Source organism: Vipera ursinii, assembly GCF_947247035.1.
Source record: "Vipera ursinii genome assembly, chromosome: 1".
Classification (NCBI taxonomy): Eukaryota; Metazoa; Chordata; class Lepidosauria; order Squamata; family Viperidae; genus Vipera; species Vipera ursinii.
The window spans coordinates 350907414-350927343 of record NC_139512.1 but is presented as its reverse complement, the minus strand read 5'-3'; the positions used below and the strand labels follow the sequence as shown (position 1 = coordinate 350927343).

The 19930-nt window shown below is 45.3% G+C and overlaps 1 protein-coding gene across 1 annotated transcript in view; it reads right to left on the bottom strand.

The window, feature by feature from the left end:
• The window catches only part of SYNRG (synergin gamma), an 88198-nt gene that overhangs the window by 26454 nt on the left and 41814 nt on the right, over positions 1–19930 (bottom strand). The window contains 6 exon segments of the mRNA XM_083379652.1: positions 3090–3192; positions 3194–3535; positions 3537–3925; positions 3928–4038; positions 11091–11153; positions 11974–12086. Of these exon segments, the coding sequence (XP_083235778.1) occupies positions 3090–3192; positions 3194–3535; positions 3537–3925; positions 3928–4038; positions 11091–11153; positions 11974–12086 (1121 nt within the window).

Here is a 19930-nt window from a genome sequence, read left to right as displayed (position 1 = left end):
GGGTAGGTAGGTGCCAGACTACTGGACAACCAACCAGACCAGATCAAACATTATTAACATACAAACAAGGTTTATTTTTTTCACAAAGCAAATTTACTCTGATATTTCAAACACCCTGTTAGAGAAATCCCCTTCTTCTAAAGCCACCAAAGGGTTTGTTTCTATGTTCCCTACCTAAAAATAGAATATAAGATTACAGTACATTTACTTTTTCTCCTCCTTCACTTACGATGTAGAAGTACATGGTTTCTGGAGCAATTGTTTCCTTGTCACCCATACTAATACTGATTAACCCGTTGTTTTGTGTTTGGAATATTGTGATTTTTCCCTGTGCTTTTTAAAGGCCACGAAATTCAGTGATCCACTCTTAGAGAAATTGTAACCCCTCCCTAAAAAAAACACAACCCCACTACCCCGTGAGGTGATTTAGTTTAATCGTTTGCTACTAAACTGGGAGATAACCATTTCATTTTCTGTAAGGTATCGTTCATTTCCTAAGGAAAACTAAAAAGAAGGAAAATTCAATGCAACAGTTTCTCAACCTTAGCAACTTTAAGATGTGTGGACTTCAAACTGCCAGAGTAGCAGAGCTGGCTGAGAAATTCTGGAAGCTGAAGTCTACACATCTTAACTTCCCCAAGATGGAGAAACACTGCAATACAAGATTTGCTTGCCTTTTATTCCATTCAGGACAATTACAGAGGCGTTAAGTGTTGCTTGTCTTTCAATGGGCTTCCGGTTGATGGGAGAGAACAATCCACTATGACCCTCTCACCTATCATAATTTAGTACAGGTGAGAAAACCCAAAGAACTGGCCACACCCTTGTATTCCAGGTATCCGAGAGGACACTTGGATAATTCTGTGGGACCTTTCTATGGAAAGAGGGCTCCCAACCCACTAGCAGCTGATGCAAAAGGATCAATATTCACTTAGCTCAGGGCTTTTCAACCTTTTCCCCCATTGTACCACTTTTAGGATATGGCAACATCCAAGTTACCACCAGTCGCTAGCAAGGTGTCAAAAACTTGACCAAAAAAAAGGGAAAAAAGTGATTAAGTACAGGTAGTCCTCAACTTACAACAGTTCGCTTAGTGACTGTTTGAAGTTACAATGGCACTGAAAAAAGTGGCCCCCAAGCCACAGCCGAGCAAGATACCTGCCTGCCCGCCCGGCGGCGCTCTTCCTCTTTGTCTGAGGTTTTCATTGTTGTGAGCATTTCTGTTGAGGGTTGGCAGCGGGGGTGGGGTGGGGGGTGTTTGGTTTTTATTCCCCCCGTCTGCTGGGTGGTTGCAGCAGGTTTGGGTCACTTCACATGACCCTGGGACACTGTGACCGTCATAATATGAATCAGTTGCCAAGCATCTGAATGTAAATCACAAGACCCTGAAGAAGCTGCAACATTCCAGCTGATTGGCGCTTCTTCTGGGCTCAGAAGTGCCAGAATCAGCGCCGAGCTCCAGCTGGAGCCTCGTGCAGATCCTGGCGCTTCCGCTGAACCCTGACAGCCCTGCAGCTCCAGCCATCTCTTGCTCAGGCTTGTGCGGTGCTGCCACCGGTTCAGCTCATTCCCCTCCCCCACTACCACTTTTCTAGGATGGTGGCGTACCACCTGCCAGGGTGCCAATGTACCACAGGTGGTACCCGTACCACTGGTTGAAAAGCCCTGCACTAGAATAGTGATCTCAGTATATTACGTTTTCCTAGATCCAAGTCTATTGTTTGCACCCGGATCAGAAAGGCCATTAATGACTATTTCAATGTTAGTATCAGGAATCTTTTTTTGCTGACTGCATCCCAGAATGGGAAAAAAAAGCCTTAATAGCACCATTCTGGGTTTACAAAGCAGTGACGGTTGTCTCTGCGTGAACCCGGAATGTAAGAAAGCCATCGATCCACAGTAGCAATAAACACAGCTAGGGCCTGTTATTATTACTAATTTCTTCCAGAATACACAGGGGTGACAATCTAATGATCTGTGCAAATGTGAAATAGCAGCTATATTATTCAAAGGATATTCTGGTGCAGAAATTGCATGAGGCAGAATTTCAAGCGAGTACTGGCTGTATTTTCAACTGGGGCCGAATTAGGGATTGACAAACCCCCCCCCCACCACCACCAAGCACGCATTGCCTTAATCTGGTCAGACAGTGCTTTAATACCTATGACTAGATTTAATACTGATTCAAAACCGTAACTTAAACTGGCCTTTAAAGTCCCAGTTACACTGACATTCTGATTGATTTAACCACTGGGATTAAGGTACCACTTTATTGGGATTAATGAAAAAGGAACTGGAGGCTGTTTTCATAGCTTAGAGCAGGGGTAGGCAAACCTTGGCTCTTTTATGACTCATGGACTTCAACTCCCAGAATTCCTGAGCAGCATAGCTGACTCAAGAATTCTGGGAGTTGAAGTCCATGAGTCATAAAGAGCCAAGGTTGCCTACCCTTGGCTTAGAAAACTCGGCCCTTTTATGACTCATGGACTTCAACTCCCAGAATTTCTCAGCCAGGCATGCTGGCTGAGGAATTCTGGGAGTTGAAGTCCATGAGTCATAAAAGGGCCGAGTTTGAAGACCCCTGGCTTAGAGAGACACACTCCTGCATAGGCCAGAGCTGGTTAACTTCTTTCCAACACTGGGAATTTTTTTTTTAAATCTTCACAGCTGCAGGAAAATTCAAAGGACAGACCCTGTGCTTTGGAAAACGGGAACAGTCCACACAATGGCATCAAATCCCGTCCCAATCAGTTAGCTTAACCCAAAGCAGCTGGTTCTGACTGGTTCTGGTGCTGTCTTACGCTATTAGCGACACAAGAGAAGAGCATTTTGCTAAAACTGGGGGCTGCTAAGAGGACATACTTGTGTAGGACAGGATCTACCTCGAAAACCAGCCGATCTAGAAATTACACAGAAGGACACCAATTAATACTGCTTGATTAAGAGATGAGCAGCTAGCCCAAAATACAGATTCAGGATGCTTTTCCCATGGCAGGGTCAGTGCAGAATACTGAAATTCAGCTCATGAGACAATATTTGGGACTTTTCCTGGAGCTGTTGTTACCAGAGCAATCTAACTAGTTCCTCACCTGCTGCTGGTGGATGTTGACCACTAACCGTTGGTAAATCCAGAGAGCTATCAGACAAGACATGCTTAAGGTCTCCTCCCACATCTGCCAGTTTCATGTCAAAACTGGACAGAGAGGGCGTCTTCCGAATCCTCCTTTCCCACGCTGCTGCCACCAATGGACGGGAGGTCCAGAGACTTGACGGACGCCGAGTCCTCCTTGGTGTGCTTGAAAGCGGCCAGTTTGTCGACGAGGGACTTTTCCGAGCTGGAGGAAAACCTGCTCGAGTGGAAATCAGCAAAGTCGTCTTCGCTTTTCACCGAGGAAGGAGTGTGGTCTTTTAGTTCCTCAAATCCCAACCCGGGGCTGTCCAGAGACAGCTGCTTGAAGATGTCGTATTTATGGGAAGCAGCCACGGGGCTCTGCCCGTTCTTCACGACACCAGCTAAGGAGCCGCCAGCAGCGGGGAAGGGCGCTGGTGTCGTGCTTGAGGGCACTGGATTTATCATCCAGTTGCTGCTCCAGAGAGACGGCGCTGTTATTGAAAGCCATGAAGTCTGCAAATTCGTCCTGAGTGGGAGCCGGAGGACAACTGGACGACCCGCCAAAAAGGTTGAAGTCGGCAAAGTCGTTGGCCAGGGCCGAGCTGCTGCCTGGAGTGGGCAGAGTGGTGGCGGCCGATGTTGGGTGTGATGGTGTAGCAAAAGTTGCTGGTTTGGGGGAACTGTACGCAGCTGGAAAGAGAGCAGGTTGGCTCTCTCCAGTTGAGGCTGAGGAGAACAGATCCAGGTCTGCCAAATTCAGAGGCGGCTTTGCTTGGGGTTGTGGTTTGGACTGTAGAGAAAGGGAGAAGGGGAAGGAAAGGCTTTGTCCTTTGTCGGCGGTTCTAGTGGAGAGATGCTGTCTGCGGTTTTGAAATCTGTGAAGCCGTCATCTGTTCCCGGGGACTTGAAATCTGTAAAGCTCTCGCCTGAAAAACAGAGAACAGAGACAGCCAAGTCAATAGGATTTCATGGACATTTCAACCCAGGGGTCCCCAACCCCCGGTCCATGGACTGGGACCAGTCCGCGGCATGCCAGCAACTGGTCCGCACCAACAAGCAAAGCCCCATCCTCAGGATGCAGGCAGCACACAAAACCACGCAATCTCCGGTCCTTGGAAAAACCAGAGAACCGATCCCTGGTGCCCCAAAGGTTGGGGACCTCTGATTTAACAGGCTTCCACCGAGCACCGTATCTGCTAATTCACACCTATTCAAAATGTCCAAGGGCGGGGGAACTAATTTTATTTTGTCCACTTTCCATGTTACTTCTTCTCAAGGACTCAAGGTGAATAATCTTTCAATGTTTCCCAAAAGAAAAAAAAAAACATAAATAAAAGATAAGAAGCACAAACGAGGCAAGTTAAGGATTTGAATGTTTTGTTGATTCCAAGGCAAATGCAGGGGAAAGAATGGCAGAACTTGGGGGCGAAGTTAAAAGAGGGTTCAGTCTAGAATCCCTACATAGCCAAGGTCCACCCTGCCCCCCTTGAGTGCTGTTGAGCCTTATCTAACTCTAACCAGGTTAGCTGAGAAGATTTCTGTGCATAGGCATGAAGACTAATGAAGGAGAATATTTGTAGCTCAGGGCAGACGTGAGGGTCCTTGGTGCTCTCTGAGCTTGTCTTCTTGCAGACCTTTCATTACCCAAACTAGGTAACATCATCAGTGCTAGCAAGAAAACAAGCAAGCTCAGAGAGCACCGGGGACCCGTCGTAGGCATGAATAGCAATAAAAATCAGTTTAACTGGACCTTCTTCAGGTGTGGACCTGATTTTTTGTGCTTGACCGGAAAATATATAAAATATGTACTTATGCACTGTCTCCTCTTTTGGTAGCCAGGCAGAGCACTTAACATTAAGTTATTGTTGTCCGCGTTATTGTTGTCCGCTGTGGACCAAGTTACGACTGGACCTTTCTAAAAATTATTTCTGCAATATATGGACTGCTCCAATCTTCTATCATGATTCTGGGTAGCTGACAGTACAGCAATAAAGAATAAAAGATTAAAAAACAAAGACTATACTGCCAAAAAAGTGAACGTATTGGAAAAAAATCAGCGTTCCTTCAAAAGACCAAAACATCAGACACTAAGACAAACCTGGGATTAGAGGCAGATTTTAATGGTTTGTTTCAATAGGACGTCAATTGGAGCTGTCCGGACGTCTGGGAGGTGGATGGTATTACAGAGAGCCAGGGCCGTGAGAGGTGAATCCTACATCCTTGGTCTCACCAGGTGACGTTGTTTAAGCAGTGGGACCGGGAACACACCAAGCTTGGTCACAATGCGTGGTATGGGCAGAAACTATGGGGGACAAGCATTCCCTCTGTCACATAAGAGCCTTTTATGTAATAACTAACACCTTCTAAAACAGGGGTGTCAAACTCACAACGTCACATGACGTGTCGTCACATATCGGGACTTTTTGCCATTGCCGGCAACAGGGTGGGCACAGTTTCGCTATGATGCATTCGGCAGTCTGATACCCCTGTTCTAACAGAAGAGAATATTTATAGCTCAGAGTTGAACTGTGGAGTCCTTGCTGCTCTCTGAGCTTGGTGGTGATCTTGCCGATATTTCATTACCCTTGCACTGATGGTATTACCCAGTTGGGTAATGAGACGTCTGCAAGTAAACCACCAAGCTCAGAGAGCAGCAAGGCATCCACAACTAGCACCATGAATGCACTCAGGAGCCTATTGTCAATCACCACAGTTCACAGTGACAGATTTTATTTTCCTGGGCTCCAAGATCACCGCAGATGGGGACTGCAGCCAAGAAATTAAAAGACGCTTGCTCCTGGGGAGGAAAGCCATGGCAAATCTAGACAGCACACTAAAAAGCAGAGACATCACCCTGCCAACAAAAGTGCGTATAGTCGAGGCTATAGTCTTCCCAGTTGCAATGTATGGCTGTGAAAGTTGGACCATAAGAAAGGCTGAGTGCCAAAGAATTGAGGCCTTTGAACTATGGTGCTGGAGAAGACTCCTGCAAGTCCCTTGGACTGCAAGGAGATCAAACCGGTGAGTCCTAGAGGAGATCAACCCTGACTGCTCTTTAGAAGGCCAGATCCTGAAGTGGAAACTCAGATTATTTGGCCACCTAATGAGAAGGAAGGACTCACTGGAGAAGAGCCTAATGCTTGGAAAGGTTGAGGGCATGAGAAGAAAGGGACGACAGAGAATGAGTTGGCTGGATGGAGTCACTGAACCAGTAGGCGTGAGCCTAAATGTACTCCAGAAGATGGTAGAGGACAGGAAGGCCTGGAGGACCGTTGTCCATGGGGTCGCGATGGGTCAGACACGACTTTGCAACTAACAACAGCAACAGTTCACAAAGCGGAGGTGTTATCTGCCCATAACTGCCTGTGCCTATAACTGCCTATTTCAGATGATGGTGACTTTTCCAGAATGCTGCAGCACGAGTCTGTTTGCCAACTCAGAAACCCACAAAACTACGTTTTTGACTCAAGGAGTTTCTGAGGGACGTAAGAATTTGGGAAGCCTTCTGAAGTCCCTAGGGTGCAAGTTTCTCACCATTATGGTGAAAGAAATGGGTGTGTTATTTGGAGCTGGAATATTCTCATGGCACTCATTCCTTTTGCGAGTTCCAGTCCCACCTTAGGCATGAAAGCTGACTAGGTGACTTTGGGCCAATCACCAGGAGACTGAAGTTCTAGTCCCGCCTTAGGCATGAAAGATGTCTAGATGACCCTGGGCCAACCATTCTCTCTCAGCCCAACTCACCTTGCAGGGTTGTTGTGGGGAAAATAGGAGGAAGAAGGCATATTGAATAGGTTCACTGCCTTATTTGCAAAAAAAATAAAAAAATAAAGGCAGGATACAAATATATAAATAAAAATAAATGGGGTCACTAAGACTCTACAGTGATTTGATGGCACATCATTCTAACTCATCACAAATGAATGGTTAGTTTAAAATGGAATATTTATTCAGCTTCTTCAAATTTGGCTTAACCCATTCACCAGCAGGACGTAAAAACATTGAAATAGCGAGGAAGAGACTTTAAATTCAACCCAATTCAAGGCAATTTAAGATTGGTTCTTTACGTCTCTATCTACTCAGCTACAGCCACATCCATGGGCAAGCACACACTTCATTTTTAATAAAAGTCAAATTACCATCACCAAAAGCAAAAATTTTAAAAAACAACAAATACACCCAAAACACCCAGTCAAGTCAGTTTCCCAAATGCTGAAGTAGCAAATCAACCGATCAGTCTTTGAGACAGATGTATATTCTGACCAGTTGGAGATTTTAGAGCAGGGGTAGGCAACCTTGGCTCTTTTATGACTCGAGGACTTCAACTCCCAGAATTCCTGAGCCAGCCATGCTGAGGGGAAAGGGAGAGGTTTCCATGCTGAGCCACGCTGGCTCAGGAATTCTGGGAGTTGAAGTCCATGAGTCCTAAAAGAGCCAAAATTGCCTGCCCGTTTTAGGCGGGGTCCTTGGTTCTCTCCTCAAAAGTGGTGAAAGTATCACCTTTACCAGAAGGCCATTTGTGAAACTGACAGTACTGCCGACAAAGAAATGGGCACAGCAAAACTTGACTTACAGATGGGTTGCAAGCTTTTCCATTAGAAATGTAAGCTGGTGAAAGGGTTAAAAGTAACACAAAAAACACAGTTCAAAACCAAGTTGCCTCTTCGGCCTGGAAATGAAATACAGGTAGACCTCGATTTACAATTATTTGTTTAGTGACCGTTTGAAGTTACAATGGCACTTGGAAAAAGTGACGTATGACCGTTTTTCCCACTTAGGATGGTTGCAGCATCCTAAGTGGCCTCGTGATCTAAATTCGGACGCTTGGCAACTGGCTCATATTTTAGGAGGTTGCAGTGTCCCAGGCTCAACTTTTGTGACCTTCTGACGAGCGAAGTCAATGGGGAGTTCAGATTCACTTTATAAGTGTGTTGCTAGCGTAACAGCTGCAGCGATTCACTTAGCAACGGTGGCGGGAAAGGTCGTAAAAGGGGGCAAAACTCAATTAACAATTGTCTCACTCTTGGAAACAGGAATCTTGAGCTCAGTTGTGGCTGCAAGTTGAGAATTACCTGTACTGGACTGCGTTCAACATGGCCAGGGATAGGCAACCTCAGCTCTTTTATGACTTATGGACTTCAACTCCCAGAATTCCTGAGTCAGCTAGGCCTGCAATACTGCATTCTAACCAGCTCTGGCATTTAAAGAGAGTCTGGTAGTCCTCAACTTACAACAGTTCGTTAGTGACCGTTCAAAGTTACAACGGCACTGAAAAATGTGGCTTAATGATCGTTTTTCATAGTTGTGACCTTTGCAGCATCCCCATGATCATGTCATCAAAGTTTGGATGCCTGGCTGACTCATATTTATGACGGTTGCTGTGTCCCGGGGTCATGCGACCTTCTGGCAACCAAAGTCAGTGGGAAAGCCAGATTCACTTAACAACCGGGTTACTGACTTATCAACCGCAGTGATTCATGTAACAAGCGTGACAAGAAAAGTCGTAATATGGGGCAAAACGCACTTAACAAATGTCTCACTTAACAACAGAAATTTTGGACTCAATTGTGGTCGTACGTCAAGGACTACCTCTGTACTTACGGAAACTGCACTATTTAAGCCAGAGGATAGATTAGCGTTCTGCAGTATTTTGGGCACATTCCAAAAATCGGACATTGACCTGAAACACCCTAACCCTATGTTCTGCGCTGCAGAAAAATAGCTTTTTCCTCTCAATGACTCAGCTTAGCATCATCATAAGCTGCACAGGTGTTTATTCTGACTCAGAAAGGTCTCACAACGGGATGGACATCTTGTCCCCTTTTAACTGAGAATAACGGGCTTTGAGATTTGGGACCTTCTGGATATAATTCTTCTACGTTATCGACTCCGGAAACTGCTTCATCAATCAAAAACAGTACTTGATATTTTTCTCTTGTTCTATTTCATTATTTTTCATTTGTATTGCAACCTTGTCCTTTTGGTGCAAATCATGAAGGATGGTATATGAATGTCCTAAATCAAGAAATAAATTACTTTCCCTAATAGATGCAGTCTTTTTTTTCCCCAATCCAGGTAATAGGAATTGAAAGAACTAAATTGGGAATTTCTGTATACAAATCAAAAAAATGTAACACTGTTCTATTTTTATACACTGCAGCTATATCTTGTTCAATCTCCTTGGAGATTGGGGAAATGCATGTGGCCTTTATGTCCCATTGCGTTATTTCTTCACAATTTAGCAATTTAGTAGGTTAAGAAATAATCACCAGTCTCAGATAATTCAATGAGATTCCAAGTCAAGTGCAGTCTAGATTTGATCTTTTTAACTTTTTCTGGCTTTAATCTGACATATCACTGTACTAAAGAGGCCTTCAGTAGCTTTCCAGACCTTTCCCAATAAATCGACCATTTTTAATTGGAGATGCTGGAGCTCAGTGCACATTGTCTAGTAGTTAATTACAGGTACAAGTAGTCCTGTATCCACACAGGGGGAGGTTTTTCCAGTAGACCTTATTTTGGAGTATCCCTTCCCAGTAGAGACTTGTGGCTTGGGGAATTCTGGGTGTTGAAGTTCACAGGTCCTAAAGTTGCCAAAGTTGAACACTCCTGATTTAGACTGGCAGGCACTCTAGAAAGAGTGCAGAGAAGAGCAACAAAGATGATCAGGGGACAGGAGGCTAAAACATATAAGGAACAGTTGCTGGAATTGGGTATGTCCAGTTTGATGAAGAGAAGGACGAGGGGGGACATGACAGCAACCTTCCAATATCTCGGGGGCTGCCCCAAAGAAGAGGGAGTCAAACTATTCTCCAAACCAACTGAGGGCAGGACAAGAAGCAACGGAGGGAAATTAATCAAGGAGAGAAGCAACCTAGAACTAAGGAGAAACTTCCTGACAGTGAGAACAATTAATCAGTGGAACAACCTGCCTCCAGAAGCTGTGAATGCTCCAACACTGGAAGTTTTTAAGAGACTGGACAGCCATTTGTCTGAAATGGTATAGGTTCTCCTGCCTGACCAGGGGGCTGAACTAGAAGACCTCCAAGGTCCCTTCCACCTTTATTATTATTATTACTCTAGTTGTTCTGACATGAAGGAATAGTGTTTTGACCTGGAAGATATTGGAAGAGCTTCTCTAGACAGAAATATACTTTAAGTAACTAAATGAAGTTGCTTTAGGAAGTGCCTGATTTTGTTGACGGCATACAGGTAGTTCTCGACTTACAGCCATTTGCCTAGCAACCATGAAAAGTTATAACGACACTAAAACAAATGACTTATGACTGGACCTTGCACTTAACCTATCGTAGCATCCCCACTGTCACATGATCAAAATCTGGATGATTGTCAACTGGCATGTATTTACAATGGTTGCAGCATCCTGCAGTCATGCGATTGCCATTTGCAACCTTCCCAGCTGGCTTCCAACAAGCAAAGTCAAAGGGGGATGCCAGATTTGCTTAATGATCAGTTGATTCTTTTAACAACTGCAGCAATTCAATAGAATGGAATGGAATGGAATGGAATGGAATGGAATGGAATGGAATGGAATAGAATAGAATAGAATAGAATAGAATAGAATAGAATAGAATAGAATAGAATAGAATAGAATAGAATAGAATAGAATAGAATAAAATAGAATAGGAGCTGGAAGGGACCTTAGAGGTCTTCTAGTCCAGCCCCCTGGTCAAGCAGAACCTATACCATGTCAGACAGGTGAATGTCTAGTCTCTTTTCACTTAACAATCATGGCAAAAAAGGTCATAAATTTGGCCACAATTCGCTTAACAACTGCCTTGCTTAGCAGTGGGGATTCTGGTCCCAATTGTGGTCGTAAAACGAGGACTACCTTTACCTCCAGTGAAACCCTTTATATTCTAGGATCTCCCCCAGACCCAAATTTAACCAATGACAAAGACCACAAGAAAGCCTAAGGAAGGCTGATCTTGAAGGTTCTGCATTGGGCAAAACTTACCTATAGATTTACTCTCCGATGGCTGCTCCAGTTCTCGAAAAGCACTGTATTTATCTCCATAATCTACGATGCATTTTTTTAAAAAAAGAGAATGTCGTTAAAATTTTGACAGAGAGCCGCAAAGTTACTGTTCTGTAGTACCCCACAGCCAATATTTTATTACTTATTCAACTGTTATGCCGCCCACCTCCCCTACAAGGTGACTCTGGGCTGGAAGGCTTTGAAGTTTTTGCAAGAGCCAGTTCTGACAAGAGCAGACTGCCTCATTCCAAATTAGTCAGTTGTCAAAATGAATTTTTAATTCTCCCTTTTGAATATAAGAAAAGCGGAAGGGAAAAGCATCACATTACAAAAAAACTAAACAAACTTCAAGTACCTGTCATCTTTGAAAATGAGCTATGTGTCATTTTCGGTTGACACATAGCATAGAGGGGGGTTTTTTAACCAGGTGCTTCACTAGACCAGGGGTAGGCAACCTCGACTCTTTTATGACTCATGGACTTCAACTCCCAGAATTCCTGAGTCAGCATAGCTGGCTCAGGAATTCTGGGAGTTGAAGTCTATGAGTCATAAAAGAGCCGAGGTTGCCTACCCCTGCACTAGACTAAACAGATTTTCTTCCGTGGGAACCAAGGTCATCGGCTTGGTTGGGCGGGGCATTTTGTGAAAAGCCCGCCAAGATGATGTATTGGGGAACATAGTAGCTTGCATAGCTTCAGGGGTGGGATTTCTTAACTTCGTACTGGGGATTGTTACGTGTCTTATTCAGACTTGGGTTTCCCTTTTGACGTGCCAATGCTTTGTATCAATAAACACGTTCTTTGAGGAATTTCCGAGCCTCGGAGTTCTATTTTATTTGTCTCTGTCAGAATCATGGCAGTACCTTCAGCAGGCTTCTCGGATGCAATTCCTTTAAAAGCAGCATATTTATCCACAGCAGGTGTCACAGCAGGTGTCACTCTGGGGCCTGAAAGGGGTATCAGCATTGAAGGAGCACTAAAGGAAGAAAAGAAGAGAAGTCAGCGCATAATGGGAAAAAGAGAGATATTAGGTACCAGTAGCCCTTGACCTCTAACCTTTCACTGAGTAACTGTTCAAAGTTACCACAACGCTGGAAAAAAAGGACTTATGGCCATTTTTTCACACTTACGGCCCACTGCAGCATCCCCGTGGTCATGTGATAAAAATCCAGACGCTTGGCAACGGGTTCGTATTTATGATGGTTGCAGTGTACCGGGGTCACGTGATCCCCTTTTGCAACCTTCTGACAAGCTAAGTCAATTGGAAAGCCAGATTCACTTAACAACCGTGTTATCAACTTAACAACTGCAGTGGTTCCCCTCAACAACTTGCGGCAAGAAAGTTTGTAAAATGGGGCGAAACTCACTTAACTGTCTTGCTTAGCAACAGAAATTTTGGGCTCAGTTGTGGTCATAAGTTAAGGACCACCTGTATTGGGATAGACATGGGGTAATAATGATGATGATGATCATGATGCTTCTAACATCATGGTTAACAAGGCTCCCCTTGTGCGGGATTTGGTGGAGCGTGAGCATGCGGACCTGGCTTGTATCACCGAAAACTGGTTGGGCCCAGAGGGTGGGGTCCCTTTGGTTGATCTTTGCCCACCAGGTTTCCGAGCGTTACACCGGCCTCGGGCTCAAGGTAGGGGCGGGGGAGTGGCGGTAGTTATCAGGGAGACCTTATGTCCGCGGGAGACCACCGTCCCTCAGATAGTCGGGTGTGAGTCTCTCTTTTTGAGGTTTGGTTCGGGGGCGCAGTTGGGCTTGCTGCTGGTGTACGTTTCGCCTAGTCACACAGCGGCAGCCCTGCCTGAGCTACTCGATGTCCTCTCCGGTTTGGTGATTGAGTTCCCCAAACTTTTAGTTTTGGGTGACTTCAATCTACCATCCCTGGGAGGGTCATCTGAGTTAGCTCGGGAGTTCATGGCTTCCATGACGGCCATGGACCTGACGCAGGTAATTTCTGAACCAACTCATGAGGGAGGCCACACCCTGGACCTAGTTTTTTTATCTGGACGATGGTTGGATGATCTTGGTGGGGGCTCTCCATTTATTATGCCCCTGTCATGGACCGATCATCACCTCCTGTGGCTGGTCTTCCGTTTTACCACCCCCCGCCGTGGGGATACGGAACCAATTAGATGGTACCGCCCCAGGCGCTTAATGGACCCTGACGGGTTCCAGGCAGCGCTGGGATCCCCACCTGCCTCCGTCGCTCACAACTCGGCGGATGCCTTAGTGGAAGCCTGGGAAAGGGCAGCCACTGAGGCACTGGACCGAGTTGTACCCTTGCGGCCCCTGACCCGGTGCAGATCCCAACGAGTTTCATGGTTTTCCGCGGAGCTCCGGGAGATGAAGCGTCGGAAACGGGGCCTAGAGAGCTGCTGGAGGTCCAGCCGATCCGAATCCGACCGGTTGCGGTTAAGAACCTATATTAGGTCTTATCTCGCAGCGATGAGGGCGGCGAGGTGTAATTACTTCTCCACCCTCATCGCGTCCGCAGATAATCGCCCGGCCGCCCTGTTTAGGGTGACTCGCTCACTTCTTAATCAGGAGGTGAGGGGGGATCCCTTGCAGGGTCGTGCGGAGGAGTTTGGTCAGCATCTGTCGGATAAAATCGCTCGGATTCGGACCGGTTTGGACTCCAGCTGGGCAGAGTCTGACGATCAGGACACGGGCGGTCTTGTCAATGTTATCTGGGAGGAGTTTGATTCTGTGACCCCTGATGAAGTGGACAGGATTATGGGGAGGCTGAGCTCCACCACATGTTTATTGGACCCGTGCCCTTCCTGGCTGGTTTATGCAGCTAGGGAGAGGACACGAGGCTGGTTCCAGGCGGTGATATCTGCTTCTTTGAGTGAGGGTAATTTCCCCACCGTCTTGAAGGAGGCGGTGGTGAGACCCCTCCTCAAGAAGCCAGCCTTGGACCCAGCTGTGTTGAACAACTTTCGTCCAGTCTCCAACCTTCGCTTTCTTGCGAAGGTTGTTGAGAGTGTGGTGGCGCATCAGCTCCCTCTGGTCCTGGATGAAGCGGATTATCTGGATCCGTACCAATCGGGTTTCAGGCCCGGGTACAGCACGGAGACGGCATTGGTCGCTCTGGTGAATGATCTCTGGAGGGCTCGGGATAGGGGATGTTCCTCTGTCCTAGTCCTATTAGACCTCTCAGCGGCTTTCGATACCATCGACCATGGTAATCTGCTGCGGCGTCTCAGGGGATTGGGAGTGGGAGGCACGGTTCTTCGGTGGTTCTCCTCCTATCTCCTGGGACGTTCGCAGTCGGTGTTGGCAGGGGGGCAGAGATTGGCCCCTAGGTCTCTCGTTTGTGGAGTTCCTCAGGGGTCGGTTCTCTCGCCTCTCCTGTTCAACATCTACATGAAACCGCTGGGTGAGATCATTCGTGGTTTTGGAGTTGGGTATCATCAATATGCTGATGATACCCAACTTTTTATTTCGACCCCAAACCACCCCAGTGATGCCCTCGCTGTGATGTCCCGTTGCCTGGAGGCGGTTCGGGTCTGGATGGGGAGGAACAGACTTCAACTCAACCCTGACAAGACTGAGTGGCTGTACATTCCGGCATCCCGGGACATTCAAAATGTTCCATCTCTTTTTATGGGGGGTGAGTCTTTACCCCCCGTGGATAGGGCGCGCAACTTGGGAGTCCTCCTAGATTCGCGGCTTACCTTAGAAGATCATATAGTAGCCGTGACTAGGGGGGCTTTCGCTCAGGTTCGCCTGGTGCGTCAGTTGCGGCCCTATCTAGACCGGGAGGCCTTGTGTACGGTCACTCATGCGCTCATGACCTCTCGTCTTGACTACTGCAATGCTCTCTACATGGGGCTTCCCTTGAAGACCACTCGGAGGCTCCAACTGGTACAGAATGCGGCCGCGAGAGTTGTCTTGGGAGTTTCCCGGTACTCCCATGTTACACCTTTGCTCCGCGAGCTGCATTGGTTACCAGTTGTCTTCCGGGTGAGGTTCAACGTCTTAGTGATGGTTTTTAAGTCCTTACATGGCATGGGTCCGGAATACCTCGGGGACCACCTGCTGCCGGCGTCAACTCCCCTCCGCCCTGTGCATTCCCACAGAGAGGGCCTCCTCAGGGTGCCTCCGGTCAGAGAATGCCGGCTGGTGGCCCCCAGGGGGAGGGCCTTCTCTGTGGGCGCCCCGGCTCTGTGGAATCAACTGCCGGTTGAGCTCCGGATGGCACTGGATCTCCGCTCCTTCCGGCGCGGGTTAAAGACCCACCTATTCGAACAAGCTGGCCTGGCCTGATGGGGAGTTAATTTAGGGTTTTAAATATTTGTATATTTTATTGTTTTATTTTGGGCATTAATTTAATTCTATTTTAACTTTTGTATTTTTGTATTTTTATTATATGCCCTGTTCACCGCCCTGAGTCCTTCGGGAGAAGGGCGGTATAAAAATTTAATAAAACTAGAAAACTAAACTAGAAACTATCCTGCGACGATATTTATAATATTATCAAACATCCACATCTGCCTATCCCAGGTCCTTGGTAAGGACTTGATAGGTAGACAAAAATGCCAAATCTAGTCTGAACATCTGGCTGACTGCGATGATCAATAACAACAACAACAACAACAACAACAACAACAACAACAACAACAACAATAATAATAATAATAATAATAATAATAATAATATAGAAAATGATCAAGATCATGATCAAGATCAATTCTGGTCATGCAACAATTTTACTCAGAATAAAACATGGAATATGGATGTTTCAGACATATCAGAATAAAGAAAGTCACAAGGGACAAATATGTCCAATGCCTGTCAATCTTTATGTTAAACATTCTCTGAAAATATTTCTGGAATAACTGATTATACTGTAATATGGAAAATCAGTTTGCCACCTACAAACATTCTGTCACAAAATTACAGCCCTTTTCTTAAGTGGTGTATTTTAACTTTTAAAAAGGGGCCTGCATCTTAATGCACAAGAAGGCACAGACTTACTGAATAACAGAATAACGAAGTTGGAAGGGACCTTGGAGGTCTTCTCGTCCAACCCCCTGCTCAACCAGGAAACCCTATACAATTTGAGATAAGTGACTGTCCAATCTCTTCTTAAAAATGTCCAGTGTTGGAGCACTACAACTTCTGGAAACAAATTGTCCCACTGATTAATTGTGGAATACAGGTAGTCCTCAACTTACAACCACAGCTGACACCAAAATTTGGGTTGTTAACTAAGAACTTGGCCCAAAGTCACCCTCCCAATTTCATGCCTAAGGCAGTTTTTGCCCCATTTTACGACCTCTGTTGTCACAGTTGTTAAATGAATCACCACAGCTGTTAAATTAGAAAGAAAATTAAGTGATTCTGGCTTCCCCATTGAGTTTGCTTGTCAGAAAGTCACAAAAGGTGATCATATGACCATGGGATACGGCAACCATCATAAATATGAACCAGTTGCCAAGTATCTGAATTTTGATCTTGTGACCGTGGGAACGCTGCAACGGTTGTAAGTGTGAAAAAAGTCACTGTAACTTTGCACAGTCACTAAATGAACCGTTGTTAAGTCGAGGACTACATATACTGGAGTTAATAGAAGTTCCTGGAAAGAGCAGAAAGAGGTTTTCTGTCTGGAGGGGACCGATGCTAGAAGGGTGGCTGCTGCAACCACTTCTAGCATCCCTTTCTTCCACAACATTGCTTTTCTCCCACGTTTTTTGTGGAATGTGGAACAGAAATTATGCCAATGATTTAAGGACTCTCTGCTTGACCCACAGCATGACAACCCTCCAAAAACAGAACACACCACAATTAAATTTGGCATGGAGGGAGAAGCCAACAAAAGAAATACCAAGTTTGAAAATGAACAATAATCAAGCTGGGTAAAGAGTAAAAAAATAAAGCAAAACCAAATGAATTTTTATGGGGGGAGGCAACTTGACAATGGCTCCATATACTGTATGCTGCCAACTGATCCATTCTAAGCTCCTTTCTCATTTCTTTCACATTCAAATGACTGAGAGCAGAGCTATTTTTCAAGGGTTGAAAAATATTTATTTGTATCCTTTTATTAGTTTTTATAACTCAAGGTGGTGAACAAACCTAATAGCCCTTCCTTCTATTTTTCAGGGGTAGGCCACCTTGGCTCTTTTATGACTCGTGGACTTCAACTCCCAGAATTCCTGAGCCAGCCATGCTGAGGAGAAAGGGAGAGGTTTCTATGCTGAGCCATGCTGGCTCGGGAATTCTGGGAGTTGAAGTCCTCGAGTCATAAAAGAGCCAAGGTTGCCTACCCTGGACCTAGAACAATCCTGTGAGGTGGGCTGAGAGAGAGTTAGTGGCCTAAAGTCACCCAGCCCCTTTTCATGCCTAAGGTGGAACTAGAATTCACTGTCTCCTGGTGATTGGCCTAAAGTCACCCAGCTGGCTTTTAAGCCTAAGGCAAGACTAGAATTCACCATCTTCTGATGATTGATGCAAAGTCACCCAGCCAGCTTTCGTGCCTAAGGTGGAACTAGAATTCACAGTCTTCTGGTGATTGACCCAAAGACACTCTGCCACTTTCATGCCTAAGGCAGGACTAGAACTCACAGTCTCCTGATGATTGGCCCAAAGTCACCCACCCACTTTCATGCCTAAGGCAGGATTAGAACTCACCTTCTCCTAATTTTTAGCCTGGTGCCTTATAACCACTAGACCAACTAGTATATTCAGAAGTCATTCTCTGCTTGCGTTCCTACTTGATTTATATAATTTCCTCAGAGAAAATCCTTTTCTTTTAATCCCTCTTTCCTTTCCATTTAGTATTTCTTTCATCTCTGCATTTTATTTTTTTTTAAACTTTCCTACGTTCCTTCACACACCTGTTCTCTTTTTTACCCACCCATCTTTTCCCCTCATCCTTTAGCTGCGTCTGATGATCATCTCTCAATTTAATAATGGAGGATAGGAATATGCCTTAAGGGCTCACTTTTAAACTAGATAAATTAGAAATAATACCACTTCCTTAATATAAGGATGACTCTTTCTGATCTCTAGGTTTTCTACCCCTTGGTTCAATAATCAACATAATGCCTAAATCTGAGAGTGGCTTACAGAAATGCCAGGTCCCTTAAACCTTTCCCATATAAAGGCAATTGTGCAAATATGAAAAAAGCAGATTTACACTCAGCAAGATATGTGAATTTCAAAAAACAAAACAAAACAAACAAACAACCCAGGTGAACTCTCCCTTGCAGGAAAGAGTAAAAATAAAGCATAATTTTGCACGGTGCCTGTTAATCTTTCACGGAGGGGATTGCAAATTAAGAGTCGTTTCTGGTTTAAAAAAAAAAAATCTTAGATCTGCAATCCTGAGTTGTTTTAAAATCCATACATATTCCATACATTGAAAAATAATTATTCCAAAAGAGAAAGGCGTCTTCAAAAATGGATGAAATGTGCTTATGTTCCCCCAAACACCACCACTATGAAAAGACACTGCTTTCCTATGAGATTAAAAGGAAATGTTTTGGTTCACATAGGTCTGGCTAGTTCAGGGGTCGGCAAGCTCAGCTCTTTTATGACTCGAGGACTTCAACTCCCAGAATTCCTGAGCCAGCATAGCTGGCTCAGGAATTCTGGGAGTTGAAGTCCACGAGTCATAAAAGAGCCGAGGTTGCCGACCCCTGGGCTAGTTAGAGATTTCACTTTTCTGTTAAAAATACATTTTTAAAGACCTGCAGTGCAATGAACTGAGTCTCCTTTTAAGCTGAACTCCTTAACATTCGACAGTTTTTAAGATGGATTAATCTCCCTGACTCAGAGATAAAACAAGTCTGCCACTTCCCAGGTCAAATCTAGGTGACAGAATTCACCTAAATCTGTGTTTGTAAATCGTCACGGAGTAGAAAGCACATTGATTTCCTTTTCCTCCACTTCTTATCTCTCTCCTGACAGTTTGACACAGTATCCTGATCATTTTTGATCCCGAGGCCCATCCATTTAATGCAAAGACTAGCAAATGTCTGAACTCTTTTAGGCATCTGATTTCTTTTTTAAAAAAATGGAATCAAAACCAATGATCGTCCTATTGCTGTTTCAAATCTCCTTATCGGTAGCTTACAAAGCTTGCACAAGTCAAATATTTTGTGGGTGTATGCCAGCAGCAGTCTGTGAAGCTTGACGATGGGGTGGGGGGAAAGTTGCACAATTTAAAAGTTCGCTTTTATGAAAAATTTTATGGTAAGGAGCAGAGGAATCCATTTATGCCAAAATGGAAATGTTTTCCCTCAACAGAAATGGAGGCCTCAGACACCACCTGTCCTCCATTTTCTTTTATGCTGCTCTTGCAGCAGTCCCCAGGAAGATCAAGACCACTACACAGGTTCACCAAGGAGGCCACATTTAAGGACCCACCTAGGAGAAAGGATTTAGGAGCAGCTACTCTCTGCCTACTCATTTAGAGCGGCATAGTGACCTAGAGGTGGATCTCTCGCCTCACATTCAGAAGGTGATCCTAGATCAGACATGTCAAACTTGCGACGTCACGTGACGTTGCGCGATGTATCGGAACTTTTTCCCCATTGCCGGCAATGGGGTGGGCGCAGTTTGTTTGTGACGCGTCCAGCCCGCGGGCCGACAGTTTCACACCCCTGTCCTAGATAGTGGCATATGTTTCTCTATCTGGGCGCAATGAGTAATTGGCTGCTATGAACTCTTGTGTAGGTGTCAGGAAGGGCATCCAGCTAGTAAATGCTCAAGCTCCGTTCAGTCACCCTGACTCCCCCCCCCCAAAGCAAGGGATTACAGGGTCATTAAAAGAAAAAAAACCCCTCACTTAAAGAGCCT